Source organism: Pituophis catenifer, unplaced genomic scaffold (assembly GCF_029215685.1).
Source record: "Pituophis catenifer annectens isolate HBS135680 unplaced genomic scaffold, rPitCat1.0.hap2 SCAF_6, whole genome shotgun sequence".
Taxonomy (NCBI): Eukaryota; Metazoa; Chordata; class Lepidosauria; order Squamata; family Colubridae; genus Pituophis; species Pituophis catenifer.
In genome coordinates this window covers 14,747,189-14,761,777 of record NW_027256886.1, presented here as the reverse complement: position 1 = coordinate 14,761,777, position 14,589 = coordinate 14,747,189, and the positions used below count along the sequence as shown (strand labels likewise).

Here is a 14,589-nt window from a genome sequence, read left to right as displayed (position 1 = left end):
AACCTGGAACTAAGGACAAACTTCCTAACAGTGAGAACAATTAACTAGTGGAAGAGGTTCAGAAGTTATGGGTACTCCATCACTAGAGGTTTTTAAGAAGACACTGGACAGTCACTTGTCTGAAATGGTATAGGGCTTTGATGGCGAACCTATGGCATGCGTAGCCATATTGGTGGGCACATGAGCTCAGCTCTGGCCAGCTGATTTTCAGGCCTTCTGGGCCCACCGGAAGTAGGGAAACTGGCAGTTTCCAGCCTCCGGAGGGCCTCGGGTGTGGGGGAGGTCATTTTCGTCCTTCCCAGGCTCTTAGAAAGGCTCTGGAGCCTGGGGAGAGAGAAAAACGGGCCTACCGTGCCTACCGTGCCAGGAGCGGGAGGGGGGGAGGGTTGCGCAGACATGCAAGGGAGGGCGCATAGAATTATGGGTGTGGGCACACATGCGCGCGAACCCCCCTCCCCCTCTCGCTCCTGGCAAAAAGGTTAGCCATCACTGGTATAGGGTCTCCTTCTTAAGCAGGGGGTTGGACTAGAAGACCTCTAAGGTCCTTTCCAACTCTACTCTGGTTGAATGCTGACTGTGCATGCAGCAGATTCTGTTATTTTCTGTCCTGGGAAGTCAGTCTTTTGTCTCTCTTTTTTGAGAGGCCGAGACTTGATGTTCCATAAAATGCAAATGAGCAACTGAGGGCATCCAGCCTGCTTACTGGTGACAGTAATTGAATGGTGCCATGTAGTCCAGGACAAAACCTGCATTGTCTTCACACCGCTAATTGAATTGAGATTTTTGTAAATGTTTCAGGACACCCGAGGGCTCTCCAAGGAGAACAATTATCCGGAAACATTGGGTAGCAAATTGGCTGCCAAGGTTGTACTGCATCTTTCGTGAGTCTACAAGGCAAAACATGTTTCAAAGAAGGAAAGGAAGAGAGAATGAAAGGAAAAAGGCTTAAAATAGAGTGGTACTAAAAAAAGAGAGAAATGCTCAGATAAATGTAGGCATTGCTGTGGTCATATAGCCACCCATTCACAGAATGCAAACTCTGAGTCTAATGAGATTTATTTCCCAGGAGGTTTGCTTAGGAAGAAAATCATGACCAAGAATAAAGTGGTATTGAATTCTTGGGGACTTGAAGAAACAAAACAAAACAAACCCAGAACTCTGACAGCATCTTACACACTGTAAAGTCAGGGATAGGTTGCTGGAGGTTCACAGCGGTTCAGGAGAACCTCTAACTAAGATTCTGTGCCATTCAGAGAACCCCCAAATCCCACTCCTGGCTGGCCCCGCCTACCCCGCCCCTCTCTTCCCAGGAGTCCCCACGTGGCCCATTTTGGATGCAGGTAAGTGCAGGGCGCGTGCAGAGGCTCAGGGCAGGTGAAAAATGGGCCTACCGGAAGGTCAGGACCGTTTCTGGCCTCCAGAGACTGGGGAGGCCGTTTTCGCTCTCCCGGAGGCTCGAGGAAAGCCTCCAAAGCCCAGGGAGGGCAAAAACGCCTCCCCCCCCGCCGTGGTGCAGGAGGCCAACTAGGCCACGCCCACCCAGCAACTGGGCAGAGAACCCCTTGCTAAAATTTTTGAAGCCCACCCCTGTGTAAAGTTACTTTAATCCAGGCGAATGCTAATAATGTTTTTTTAAAAAATAAATTTTATTAAATATACAGTTTAAAAACATTAGACTTGGTGCGACTTGTCAGATACATACTTTTCTAACACTTTTTCTTTCGCGTATATTACAATATAATATCATGCATATTCCATATATACTTTTTGTACATTCAAACTCACTTTAATTACATACATATTCCCTTTGTCTCTATTCAAATCCAATTTATTCCTATCTAATATTTCTTAATTTTATTTTATTTACTTTTCTCCCCTTTTCTTCACTCTGTTTCTAATTCTCTATCTCTACATTCCTCCTTTTCTCTAGCCATTTATAAAATGTATTCCAGGTTACATAGAATTCCGATTCATCTTTATCTTTGAGCTCCATTGTTAACCTGTCCATTTCTGCACAGGTCAATATTTTGTTAATTATTTCTACCTCTTGTAGATTCTCTCTGCATTTCCAATTTTGTGGGAATATCAACCTCACTGCCGTTAATATGTATATTTTTCTTCTTTTTATATATTTCTTCTTTTTTGTAATAATTGTAATTATTTTGTAATAATAGTATCAGTAGTGATATTAACATTATTAGCAGTAGTAGTGAATGCTAATAATGTTAATATCACTACTGATACTATTAGCAATTCCGATAGTCCTCAACATATGACCATAACGGACCCTAGAATTTCTGTCGTAAGTTGTGATGGTTATAAATTGAGGCACTTATGTGACAAACCTGATTTTATGTTGCAGTGGTTGTAAAGCATACATTGTAAAGCAAATCCATTTATTCCTAGGGGCATTTTGTTTTGTTTTGTTTTGCTGGAAAGCAGTGAAAAGGTCAGAAATCATAAAAAAATAATAATCATAAATAGTGGTCATGTGATTACAGAATGCCACAACCAATTATAAAAATGAATCATAGTGCCTGAAATGTAGTTATGTGACCATGGATGTGTATTTGTGCATGTGTACTGCTGTCGGAACTCCAGAACTGGAGAACCGGTAGCGGAAATTTTGAGTAGTTCGGAGAACCGGTAGTAAAAATTCTGACTGGCCCCTCCCCCATCTATTCTCTGCCTCCCAAGTCCCAGCTGATCGGGAGGAAATGGGGATTTTGCAGTAACCTTCCCTTGGAGTTGGGTGGGAATGGAGATTTTACAGTATCCTTCCCCTGGAGTGGGGTGGGAATGGAGATTTTTCAGTATCCTTCCCCTGGAGTTGGGTGGGAATGGAGATTTTACAGTATCCTTCCCCTGCCATGCCCACCAAACCACGCCCACCAAGCCAGGCCACGCCCACCAAGCCACACCCACAGAACTGGTAGTAAAAAAATTTGAAACCCACCACTGCTGTAATACAATTTTTAAAAACTCCCTATGCATGAAGGCTGCACAGGTCCAACCGGTCTATTAAACACCGAATGTTTGTAATCCAAATCCATTAAACTAACAAAATTAAAATGTATCTATAAATATCAATTCCTAATAGACATATAGATCCAAGGTATTGAAAATTAAATCCATAGTCCTTCAGTCTTTAGAACAGTGTTAGCATTTTAGGTGTTTTCGTGGTAGTTTCCAGAAAATAACAAATACTACATCTGCAGTGCCCCCCCTCCCCCCCAAATGTGTTCATCTGGCAAAAGGAATATCTACAAAATCTAAACCACAATATGCTTTGTAACTTAGCTTTTTGCTTTTGTTCAAAAGGGACAGCAACACATTTTCAAACTGCCAGGAGGCATTTCGATGCTTTATCAAATGTTGGATTTTGCAAGCAGAAGATACAACTTCCATAATATCTCCATGAATTAAGAATGGACTCCTAATGAAAACATTTGCCAAATGAAGGGGGTTGAATGAGGTGAATTATTTCTGCTAGCTGAATCTCCTTCTGCGAGGAAGAGGCCTGCCAAGAATACAGAGATATCTGCCAAAGAAGAGGTCCAATTGGGGCAGGGAAAAGCAAGAAGCATATTACCTATAATAATCATAATTGACAGGGTTGGAAGGGACCTTGAAGGGCTTCTGATTGAACCCCTTGCTCAAACTGGAGACCCTATACTATTTCAGAAAATGGATGTCCAGTCTCGCTTGAAAACCTCTAATGATGGAGCACCCACAACTGCTGGAGGTAAGTCGTTCCACTGATTAATTCTTCTTACTGTCAAGAAATTTCTCTTTGGTTCTAGATGGGATATTCTCTTCCATGATTTTCCACCCATTACTTCTTGTCCTGCCCTCAGGTACTTTGGAGAATAGATTGACCTTCACTTCTCTGATAGCCCCTAAATACTGGAAGACTTCTATCATCTCCTGGAGCCTGGATAGCTCAGCAGACTAATGCATTGTAATTTAACTCCAGCTGTCTGCAATTAGTAAGTTCGAATCTCACCAGGCTCAAGGTTGACTCAGCCTTCCATCCTTTCTAAGGTAGGTAAATTGAGGACCCAGTTTGTGGGGGCAATAAACTGACTTTGTAAAAATATATAAAAGTATGAAGGCTATTGCTTAACGCATTGTAAGCCGCCCTAAGTCTCCGGAGAAGGGCGGCATATAAATCAAATTTTTTTAAAAAAATCACTCTTAATCTGGCATTATATTTTTTTTGTTAGACTAGACATACCATACTTTTTGGAGTATAAGACACACTTCCCCCACCCTCAAAAAAAGGGTGGAAATGTTGGTGCGTCTTATACACTGAATACAGCCATTTTTGGCCTCCTGAAACCCTGCCCTGCGTGCCCTATTTTTGCCAAAAAGAGGCCCTTTTTTGCAAAAATGGGGCCTGCAGAGGGTTTGGGAGGCCTGCAGAGTGCTCCTGGGGAGGGCAAAACCATGATGCATGGGGGGTTTGGGAGGACAAAAACGGGCCCGTTTTTCACGAAAATAGGGCCTGCAGAGGGCTTGGGAGGCCTGGAGAGTGCTCCTGGGGGCTGAGGGGGAAAAAACGCGATGTGGGGAGGAGGGGGGGTTGGAGGTCAAAAATGGCCCATTTGTGAAAATGGGTCCATTTTTTGAAAGAAATGGGGGTATTTTTGCCCTCCCCATCCCCCAGAAGCACTCTGCAGGCCTCCCAAACCCTCTGCACATTCCATTTTTGCAAAAACGGGACATGCAGAAGGTTTGGGAGGCCTGCAGAGTGCTCCTGGGAGCCGGAGAAGGCAACCCCCCCTTTTTTTTCCTGGTTTACCTCTTCAAAATCTTAGTGCATCTTATACTCCGAAAAATACCGTACTTAGTTCCCTCAATTGTTCATTGTATAATATTAGATCAGACCTAAAGCACAAGTAGGGAAGTATCTATACAGGTCAAGGAGCATCCTAAGTGAGGGACTAGCCACATGATGGCCAGAACAACAATCTTTCTAGAGATCTCTTTTACGGACCTGCCAGTAAACCAAAGTGTAAAAATGTAGCCTCGTCTTTTCTGTATTTCCAGAGATGCCTTTGGGTCTTCCTTAGGCTCCGTAGACATTTCAGAACATTAAAAAGTGGTGGTTGCCTTGGAGGACTTATTTGAAGTTGGAGCCATGGTGATTATTTCTGACCAAGAGGCTGTTCCCAGTAAGAGAAACCATTGGGTTTTTTCTTAAAAAATTTTTTTTTATTGCATTTAAAATAACGACAGAAAATGAACTAGAGAAACAATTGTTAGTAAATAGAATGCCATTCCTACCTGAAGGTAAGTCTGAAGAAAGGTTGTTGCATATTTTGTAGGTGTATACCTTCACTTTAAATTTAATTGGAATAGAATAGAATAGAATAGAATAGAATAGAATAGAATAGAATAGAATAGAATAGAATAGAATTTTTTATTAGCCAAGTGTGATTGGACTTGGACACAAGGAATTTGTCTTGGTGCATATGCTCTCAGTGTACATAAAAGAAAAGATACGTTTAATAAATTGCTTTTTAGGGTGCCTTAATTCCTAATCAATGAAACGTTCATTTAAGAAGAAAAGTATGCATTGTGTAAATAGGAATAGTAGTAATGATTTTGTGTATTTGAGTGTGTATGTGTGTGTGTGTGCCTTCGAGTGAGCATTGACTCATGGCAACTGCCTGGACTACTCCCTGAAGTTTTCTTGGCAAGATTTTTGGACGTGGTTTGCCATTGTCTTCTTCCTTCTAGGGCTGAGAAAGAGTGATTGGCCCAAGGTCACCCGGCTGGCTTTATGGGACTAGAACTCAGGATCTCTCTATTTTAGCCTGGTGCCTTAACCATCACATCAAACTGGCTTTCTATAATATCAATAATAAGAACTGAGGACACAGTCTTTAAAATTAAAATGTTTTGAATTTATCAACTAAACATGGCATTTTTAACGCATCTGTCTCTCATGCTCTGCCTGAATACATCTGTCAAACCCCGAATCCCCTGGATTCCATTCGTGAATCTCCATCCCAACTTTTGCACAAAGCACAGAGGTACACCAACCTTTAGTCTTGTAATAAAGCAATTATCTGTGCTGCAATTATTTCTTAATTAGATTAAAACCTGTGTTTGTCCTACCCATCTGAACAGTATATTCTGAAGAAAGAAAAAAAAAAAAACTGTATTCCCTATCTCCTGCCCACAGTTGTGTTATAAATCCCTATTGTTTTTGAAGGTAAAAAATGTGCTCCCAATTTGAAAGGAAAAGGAACAAAGCAGAAAAGTATTAAAAATGGGCTCCTGGAGCTCGAATAAAGGTGAGCTATGAGTTATTGCCAGATAATTCATGAAATTGAGTGCAAAGGGGGTCCAATTTAATATATACCACTCTTATCTGTCACTAGTTTTGCATCTGATTTAGGTGAGAGTAATATCACTCAGGTCTTTTCAAAATGTTTCTTCTGCTTAAAACATACCAGACAGCTGTTAAGAGAGCAAAAATTACTTCTACTACCCACAGTTTTTTTTAAAGCTACCTTTCTTTGCTTCTAAACCATTCAGTTTAATGCTGGGGGTGGGTGGGAGGGAGCATTTAGAAGGAAATTCAGAATTTCCACAAAAGTACCTTTTTGACCATCGGTAGCATAGCCTTCCTTGCCCACAACAGTTTAAGCCAGGAATTCGGTGTCCTCCAGACCTCTTCATAATCATACCCTCTCTGAAGACAAAGACAAGAAAAAGGGTGTAATGATTTAGCAAGCCTTTAGGAGAAGAAAAACCTAATCAGGAGTTTTGTCTACTGCAGTGTTTCTCAACTTTGTCTACTTGAAGATGCGTGGACTTCAACTTCTTAGAATTCTCCAGCCAGCCATGCTGGCTGGGAAATTCTGGGAATTGAAGTTCATATATCTTCAAATGGACTTCTTCTTGTTGTGCCATATCCATCATTGGACGTTGGCGATCATGTTGGCGATTCTATTTTTATCAACAGCCGCACGAAAAAGTACTGCTGAGTTCTGTCCAAACCAGTCTCTTAGATTTTGAAGCCATGATGTTCTGCCTGGACCTCGTTTGCCTTCAATCTTTCCCCTGGAGGATTAAGTGAAGTATGCCGTATTCTTCCGGATGTTGCATCACATGTTCAAATGGATAAAATTGAGAAAAATTGGTCTACTGGATATTACTGAACAAAGTCCAATCTTACAGAGGTTTTTTTCCAACCAATTTCAAACATGAAGAACCCCTGGTGCATTTCCTTTTTTCATATCAGAAACCATCTCTATAATTTGTCTGCAAGATTTATTTATTTGCGATATATGTACTCTTTCCTTGCCGTTTTATTTGCGATATATACACTCTTTCCTTGCTGAATCCAATATCAAAGCATCATGAAAATCAATCGAATTTGACAGAGTGAAAATTGAACATAAAATTAACATAAAACTCACTGGCTCCCTGTGAACGAGTCTTCAAAGTCCAAAGGCCTGCCTGAATTGTTCCATTGCTATCTTGAAGATGCCAAATATAGGGTTCATATGGATTTAGTCCCAAAGGGTTGGGCTGTCAGTGAGAAGATGTTTTTTGGAGCTTCTTCTCTTCTAAACTCAGAAGGTGGGATACCCACAATATCCCATCCCAGGCTAAACCAACTGGTTGGGGAGAGTCTACCTGGAGGAGAAGGTTGTCAAAATAACCTGGACCTTAGCCCTGCAGGACCAATATCTTGAATTGGATGCCTTCAAGCAACCACAATTTATGCTTGGTTGACAGTGAATCACCAGATCATACTCTAACCTAGTTCTATTTCTCAGTGAACTTCTTAAATGGGTGGCTTGTTTATTTTTTGTTTAGAAACAGATGAAGGCCTTAAACTAAAAGCAAAGCATGGGTTCTTTAAGGTTTGTTTCTTGGATTACCAGCCAGATGCAAATAACATAATAAATATGAAATAAGCCAGCAGGAACACCGAGAAAACCACGTGGTGAAGCATGGTAGAGCCAGCTTGTACAATCAAGTCCATTCATAACTGACTATAAAGTTGTCTTTGTCTCAAATTTACAGAACTGTAATGCTAGAGGCAGATGTTTAGGTCATCAACTCCAATCCTCTGTTCAGGACAGAAATCCAATGTTCCTGGACAGAAAGTTGCCCTGTCTCTGCTTGAATAAATCCAGCAAAGGAGAGCTGGGTAACTTTCTGGATAATGCTGAATTCTTACCATTAGGAATTCCATTTAAAAAAAAAAGAATATCCAGTTAGAATCCTGCCTTTGACTCTATGGAATTCACAAGTTGTGGTAATTTCATGCACACATTCATGCCTTTTTCTTAATCAGGTTATATAAATGGTTTAGCATTGTTTTCGGTCCAGAGGACTGGAGGGTCATCAAAATGGCATTGGCATGTCACCTGTGACACATTTGTCACAGTTCACCATCGCTTTAGGCAATGTTATAGTTTGCAGGAATTAGAAGGGGGAATTCTTTCACAACAAGTTGTCACTTACTAACTCTAGTTGCTACAGAAATAGAAGCAGGAGGTGGCTGCAAAATTCACAGCTTTTCATCCTGCAAATCTCTTCCTGCATAAAATATCCCTCGGGTTAAGCTCGGCTTCTGGTGATTACATGGAATCCTCCATGCCGTTTTCTTGCAACAGCATGGATATAGTTTATCAATACCTTCTTCCAGCTATCCTACAGTTATAAGATTTCCCAGTGTTCTCCCATACTGTATTATTCACAGGCAACCCTGCTTAGCTTTTTCAAGATTAGTCACATTGATTAAGTGCTGCCACCCGTGTATTTTTCTGCATACAACCTTCCATAACTTGAATATTTAGCTGACTCTCCCTACCAAAGCTTTGAAAAATTGGAAATCTGCATCAAATGTCCATGTGTGTGGTTATCCGTACAGCTTCAATGCCCTTGTGTTTGTGCTTTGTGTTGTGCACCAGTTCCTGGACTGGGAGGCTCTGCTCACAGTCACTCTTGCCATGGTACCTCCCAAATGGACTACTGTATTGTGCTCTACCTGGGGCTGCCCTTGAAGAGTATACAGAAGTTTCAGCTGGTGCCCAATGCAGTAGGACTGGCAGCTATGTGTGTCTCTAGATTGGCACATGTTACACTCCTGCCCTATGTCTCTGGAGATTCTCAGTCATCCAAGTCATGGTTGTCCCAAAGGCAACTGGACTTCATTTATCCTTGAGGACATTTTGTTTCTTATCCAAGACATTTCTTCAGTTCTGAACTGAAATATCTTCAAGGAAAAACAAGGAAGTCCAGATGCTTTTTGAAAAAAGAGTGTGAAACACTCCTGTCCTATGAACAGCGCTGGCTGCCAGTTTGCTTCCAGATCCAATTCAAAATGCTGGGCTTGACTTTTAAAGCCCTTCATGGCAGTTTATCTGAGGGACTGTCTCCACCTGATTATATCTAGTCTTGTCAGGTCTGGCAAAACAGGTATGCTGTGGGTCCTCCTGTCTACAAATGAAGATGGGCCTTTTTTTGCAGTGGCACCTACCCTGTGGAATATTGTCTGCCCCACTGAGGTGAGATTTGCCCCCTGCCTCCCATCCTTGATCTCAGTGCAATGGCGAGTTAATGAAATGGCCACATTGTTTTTAACATCAATTCTCTCCATTGTCTTATTACAGCAATAATATTGCTGTTTTTTTAAAAATTGTAGTTATTTTATATTTGGATTTTATGATTATTTCTGTTGTAAGCTGCCTATAATCACTTTGTTGTGAGATGGGTAGCTATATAAATGTGAGAAATTAAGTAAACAAACCAAAATAAGACATCTCTTGATAGTAAGCCCAATTGGGCTTTTGAGCGCTTGGCAATAAGGCCAAGTGCTTATTTCAGGGTTCAAAAAAATATAAGACAGGGTCTTATTTTCGGGGAAACACAGTATATGTTCTACTCAAAATGTTCTGTAAACCAGAACCTGAAAACCGAAATGTTTTCACTAAACAGATTCATAAAGAGGCCAAGACTTACATGCCTTTAGGTCCCAGATCATGGATGAAAGACAGTTGACTTACACCAAGGAATTCCATCTGAAAAGTAAAATACAAAGGGAAAGGGAACATTTCCTATTAACTTAATAGTTAAAATAGCAAAAATAGTCTACGTATTGCTTTACTTCAGTGTTACCAGGATGCTAAATCACAGTCAACCAAAAGCAGACAGGGAATCTGTAGGAGACAACCAGGCTGAGCATCAGGGCAGGATCAAACACATCATCAGTTTAGAGTCTCTACATCCCCATAAGAGACCTAAATTCAGGCCCCTTTGAAGTCCATTGAGTCTTATCTGCGACCAATTCGCCTTGATCATTAGTGGTTCACAGTCTTGTGTATAGGTAGCATGATATGAACCAGTAGTGGGTTGCTCCCGGTCCGGTCCAGTTCTATAGAACTGGTAGTAAAACCGGTGGGAGGCTCCATCCATCCACCCACCACAACATCATCATGGGTGATCTGCGCATGCGCAGAAGTGTGCGCACGCAAAGCAAGCATGCACATTCCCATTGCGAACTGGTAGTAAAGGTAAGTGAAACCCACCCCTGATATAAACTCGTAGTACTTTTGATTCTGCTACCTAACTTCTTGCACCTGACAGGATCTCATATGAAGGTAGCACTGAATTGAGTGAAATGGAGAGGATTCTACAACATTTAACCTTGCCATAAATGCCTGGTTCAGTCCTATACTTCAGAGCAAAAGTTATCAAAAAGATCCATGTCAGCCCCACTATCTTGTAAGGTTGAGCTTCTTGTGGGCAAGGAGAACGGAAATAGTGGCCTTAAACTGAGACAGTTTCATCTGGACTCCTCTTGTTTATTCTGTGACCTCTACACAAAATGCAGAACCACAAACAAGCTAAATGCATTTAGTATGTTGTGTAAACCCAACCTTTGTAGTTTATGGTCCAAAGCATTATGTAGAAAACCAGTGAGCTGGGTTGAGAAAGCCACCAGTAGGCATGTTATGGCAACACAGTCTCTGCATAATGGCAGATAATCCAGGGTTCATCCAGAAGCTTCTCCAATGTTTAGACTCTGATGATTTCTCTCAGAGTGGAACTGAACTTAGACTCTTCTTTAAAGCGCTCCATGGCATAGGGCCTAGCTATCTTCGAGACCGCCTGCTGCCACCGACAATCTCCCATCGACCCGTGCGCTCCCACAGAGAGGGCCTCCTCGGGGTGCCATCAGCCAAACAGTGCAGGCTGGTGACCCCCAGGGGGAGGGCCTTCTCTGTGGGGGCACCTACCCTCTGGAATCAATTGCCTCCAGAGATAAGGAGAATCCAAGACCTCGGTGCCTTCCGCCGTGCCCTTAAAACCTTCCTTTTCCAGCAAGCCGGGCTGGCCTAATTTTTTAAGTGTTTTTAAGTGTTTTGTTTATTGTTTTTAATTAATGGGGCCAAATTTATATATGTATATTTTAACTGTATTTTAATATTTGTACTTGATGTTTTTACTTGGCTGTTCACCGCCCTGAGTCCTCAGGGAGAAGGGCGGTATACAAATTCAAAATAAAATAAATAAAATAAAAGCAAAGGACCATTGTGTTAAACTGAAGACAGAGAAAACCTAACTTCACACTCAACCATTATACCTCATTGGGACACTGGATGACCACCGTCTCTCAACCCAAATTTCATCCACAGGGTTGTTGTGATGCTCTGAAAACTGCAGAGAAGCATGCTATGGTTTGAGCTCTTACTCAGATTAAGCATGATGCAACGCTAATAGTAGAGAATTTAGCTCAGTATTGAACTGTGAAGTTCTTGGTGATCTCTGAAATGAGTTGTTTACTTGCAGATATTTTATTACCCAGCTAGATAACACCACCAGTTTGTTGAGGGTGTTGCCTAACTGAGTAACAAAACATCTGCAAGGAAGTAACAAAGGCTAGGTGGTTCAGTGGCTAAGATGCTGAGCATGTCGATCAGAAAGGTCGGCAGTTCGGCGGTTCGGATCTCTAGTATAGGTCTCCTGTGGGAGCAGGGGGTTGGACTAGATGACCTCCAAGGTCCCTTCCAACTCTGTTACTGTTACCACTTAGAGAGTATGAATATCTCCACAGTGATATAAAATTCCTGCTCACTGGGTATTTGTATTGCCAATGGATGGTAGCATTATAGCTTTGTACTGATATACACTGGAATGTTTGCATTTGTCAAATGTTGGATAACTTTTATTGTTGTTGTTGAGGTCAGCAGGAAACATCTGTCGGGAACCACACACTTACAGGTGTTTTTGCCATCTCTATAATTGGTGAAAAATACACATTATTACTGGAATCACAAACCATATTTGTGCCAAACCCTGATTCACGTATTTTAATAAATAACGAGCTAATGAACTAATTGGTTTGTGGTTACTGTGACAAATTAAAACCATCATAGTAATCAAAGCCAGGCTATATGGCTTTAGTGTTAAATGTGAAGAAAGGCACTATGGCTTCTCCAACAAACCATACCCGTGTTTACACATTGTGCTAGCCATGTTTTAGTTTTTATAATTATTTGTTGAAAAAGGCATACTGGCTATAATCACATATTGTACTGTCATACATGGTTTAGGGACAAAATTAAAAACAAACATATTGGCTATGTTAGTGGAACACTGTTAAATATGGTTGTCTCTAAGTAAGATGATGTCCTAAAACAAACTAGCTACCTAGGATTAGACTTGTCAACGTATTAAGTGAAAAAAAATTGTTTCAGGATCCAATCTGGGTCAGTCACTGAGACCAGAGGTTTTGTCTTCCGAGCTTTCGGACTCATGCTGGAGCCCATCTTCAGGGAATTTCTCTCTAGCAGAGTGTGTGCTGTTCTGTGGTGTGGTATTTATAGTGCCTATTGTATGATGCTGATTGGAGTGTGTTGATGGCTGGCTTTTAAGTTGTTGCTTGTTGTTTGCTTGTGCTGCCCAGCCTTTGCCTTCTAAGTACTTGGAAGGGGCAGCACAAGCAAACAATAGCTAATGACTTAAAAACCAACCATCAACACACCCTAAAAAGCCACATGCATCAGACCGTTTAAATACCACACACAGAACAGCACACACTCTGCTAGAGAGAAGTTCCCTGAAGTTGGAACTCCTACACAAGTCTGAAAGCTGGAAGACAAAACCTCTGGACCCAGACTGGATCCTGCAGCATTATCCTGGGACACATATATTCAGTTTCATGAGGAAAAAGATTTCTGTGCAAATGTACCCAATAAGTCCAAGTGTAATCTCTGACCATTATTAAAAAAGAAAGAAAGAAAGAAAGAATTAAACCACTGCCTGAATTTGGTGAATTTGAGCCTGCAGCAGTTCTGCCATCTTTTCATGTTTGCAGAGTAATCATTTAACACAAAAGGTATTATGGAAAAGTACTGTAGGATGCCTTGAGCTTAAAAGCTGCAGAATCCCATAAAGGGCTGCAAAGTACTGTATTTTTTGGAGTATAAGACGCCCCGGAGTATAAGACGCACCTTAGTTTTTGGGGAGGAAAATAAGAAAAAAGGTGATTGGCAGGTGGATCCGCTTCCCGGAATACCCCCAATCAGCTGTCCCCAGAGGTGAATTTTAGAAACAGGTTTCTTGGTTGTAAGCTCTGTGCCTTGGGTTTTTCTTTTCTTTTCTTTTTCTTTTTTTTCTGCATCTAAAAACTTTTTTTTTTGAAAGCCTTCAAAACAGAGCTTCAGAAAAAAAGCCTCTGAAGCTCTGTTTCTGAGGCTTTTTTTCTGAAGCTCTGTTTGGGGGCTTTTTTTCTGAAGCTTCGTTTCTGATGCTTTTTTCAGCCTCTGAAACCTCTGTTTGAGAAGCTGGGCGGGGCTACATTCGGAGTATAAGATGCACCCAGATTTTCACCCTCTTTTTGGGGGGAAAAAGGTGCATCTTATACTCTGAAAAATACGGTAACATTTTCTATGCTACATCTGAAATTATAGATTCCCTCAGCTATCCCAGGGAATATTCAAGATCTCATCCAGGTTTTCCAATGAACCTGGTTATGAAGTAAGGTCTGTGAAGATTTCAACATACATTGTTCCACCAAGAAAAACACCCAGGGAAAATCCCTCTAAGAACAACGGAGAATTGAATGTGAATTGGCAACAGTTGTTTGGTGGAGACAAATCCCAAAGGATCTTTTGTGCTACCCTTGAAACACAAAATTCAGGTTCTTTTAAGCCAGAAGCAAAGGCAATTATGCTTACGACAATGTTCTAGTTTAGCATTATACTGACGATCAGGGTAACACAGAGATATGTAACATTCTTGAGCTGAAGGTCATATTTTATCTTTTATGCTTTGACTTAAGGTACCCACTTTGGCCTTAATCCTCTGCTAATGGAATGAATTGCTCTTGGCCCTTGGAAGGGTTTAAGGCACTAATTTCACTAATTCACTAATATCTCTCCCCCCACATGCAAATAACAAAAAAACTGGATCAACATTTTTAATCCCACTGACTCACTTGGGCTACACAGGAGTCCCATGTGAAGTATTGCATGCAAGACACAAGTCTTTCATCTCTTTCTTTACAATGCTCATATACACCTTTACAGAGATGCAGTGCAATTTTTTTAAAAA

General features: G+C 41.2%; 1 protein-coding gene across 1 annotated transcript in view; it reads right to left on the bottom strand.

Annotated features, from left to right (window-relative positions):
- PLD1 (phospholipase D1) overlaps window positions 1-14,589 on the bottom strand; it is a 140,587-nt gene that overhangs the window by 57,478 nt on the left and 68,520 nt on the right. The window contains exons 7-8 of the mRNA XM_070944998.1: window positions 9,994-10,052; window positions 6,614-6,706 (exon numbers count right to left, since the gene is read on the bottom strand). Of these exons, the coding sequence (XP_070801099.1) occupies window positions 6,614-6,706; window positions 9,994-10,052 (152 nt within the window). The remainder of the gene's footprint in view (window positions 1-6,613; window positions 6,707-9,993; window positions 10,053-14,589) is intronic.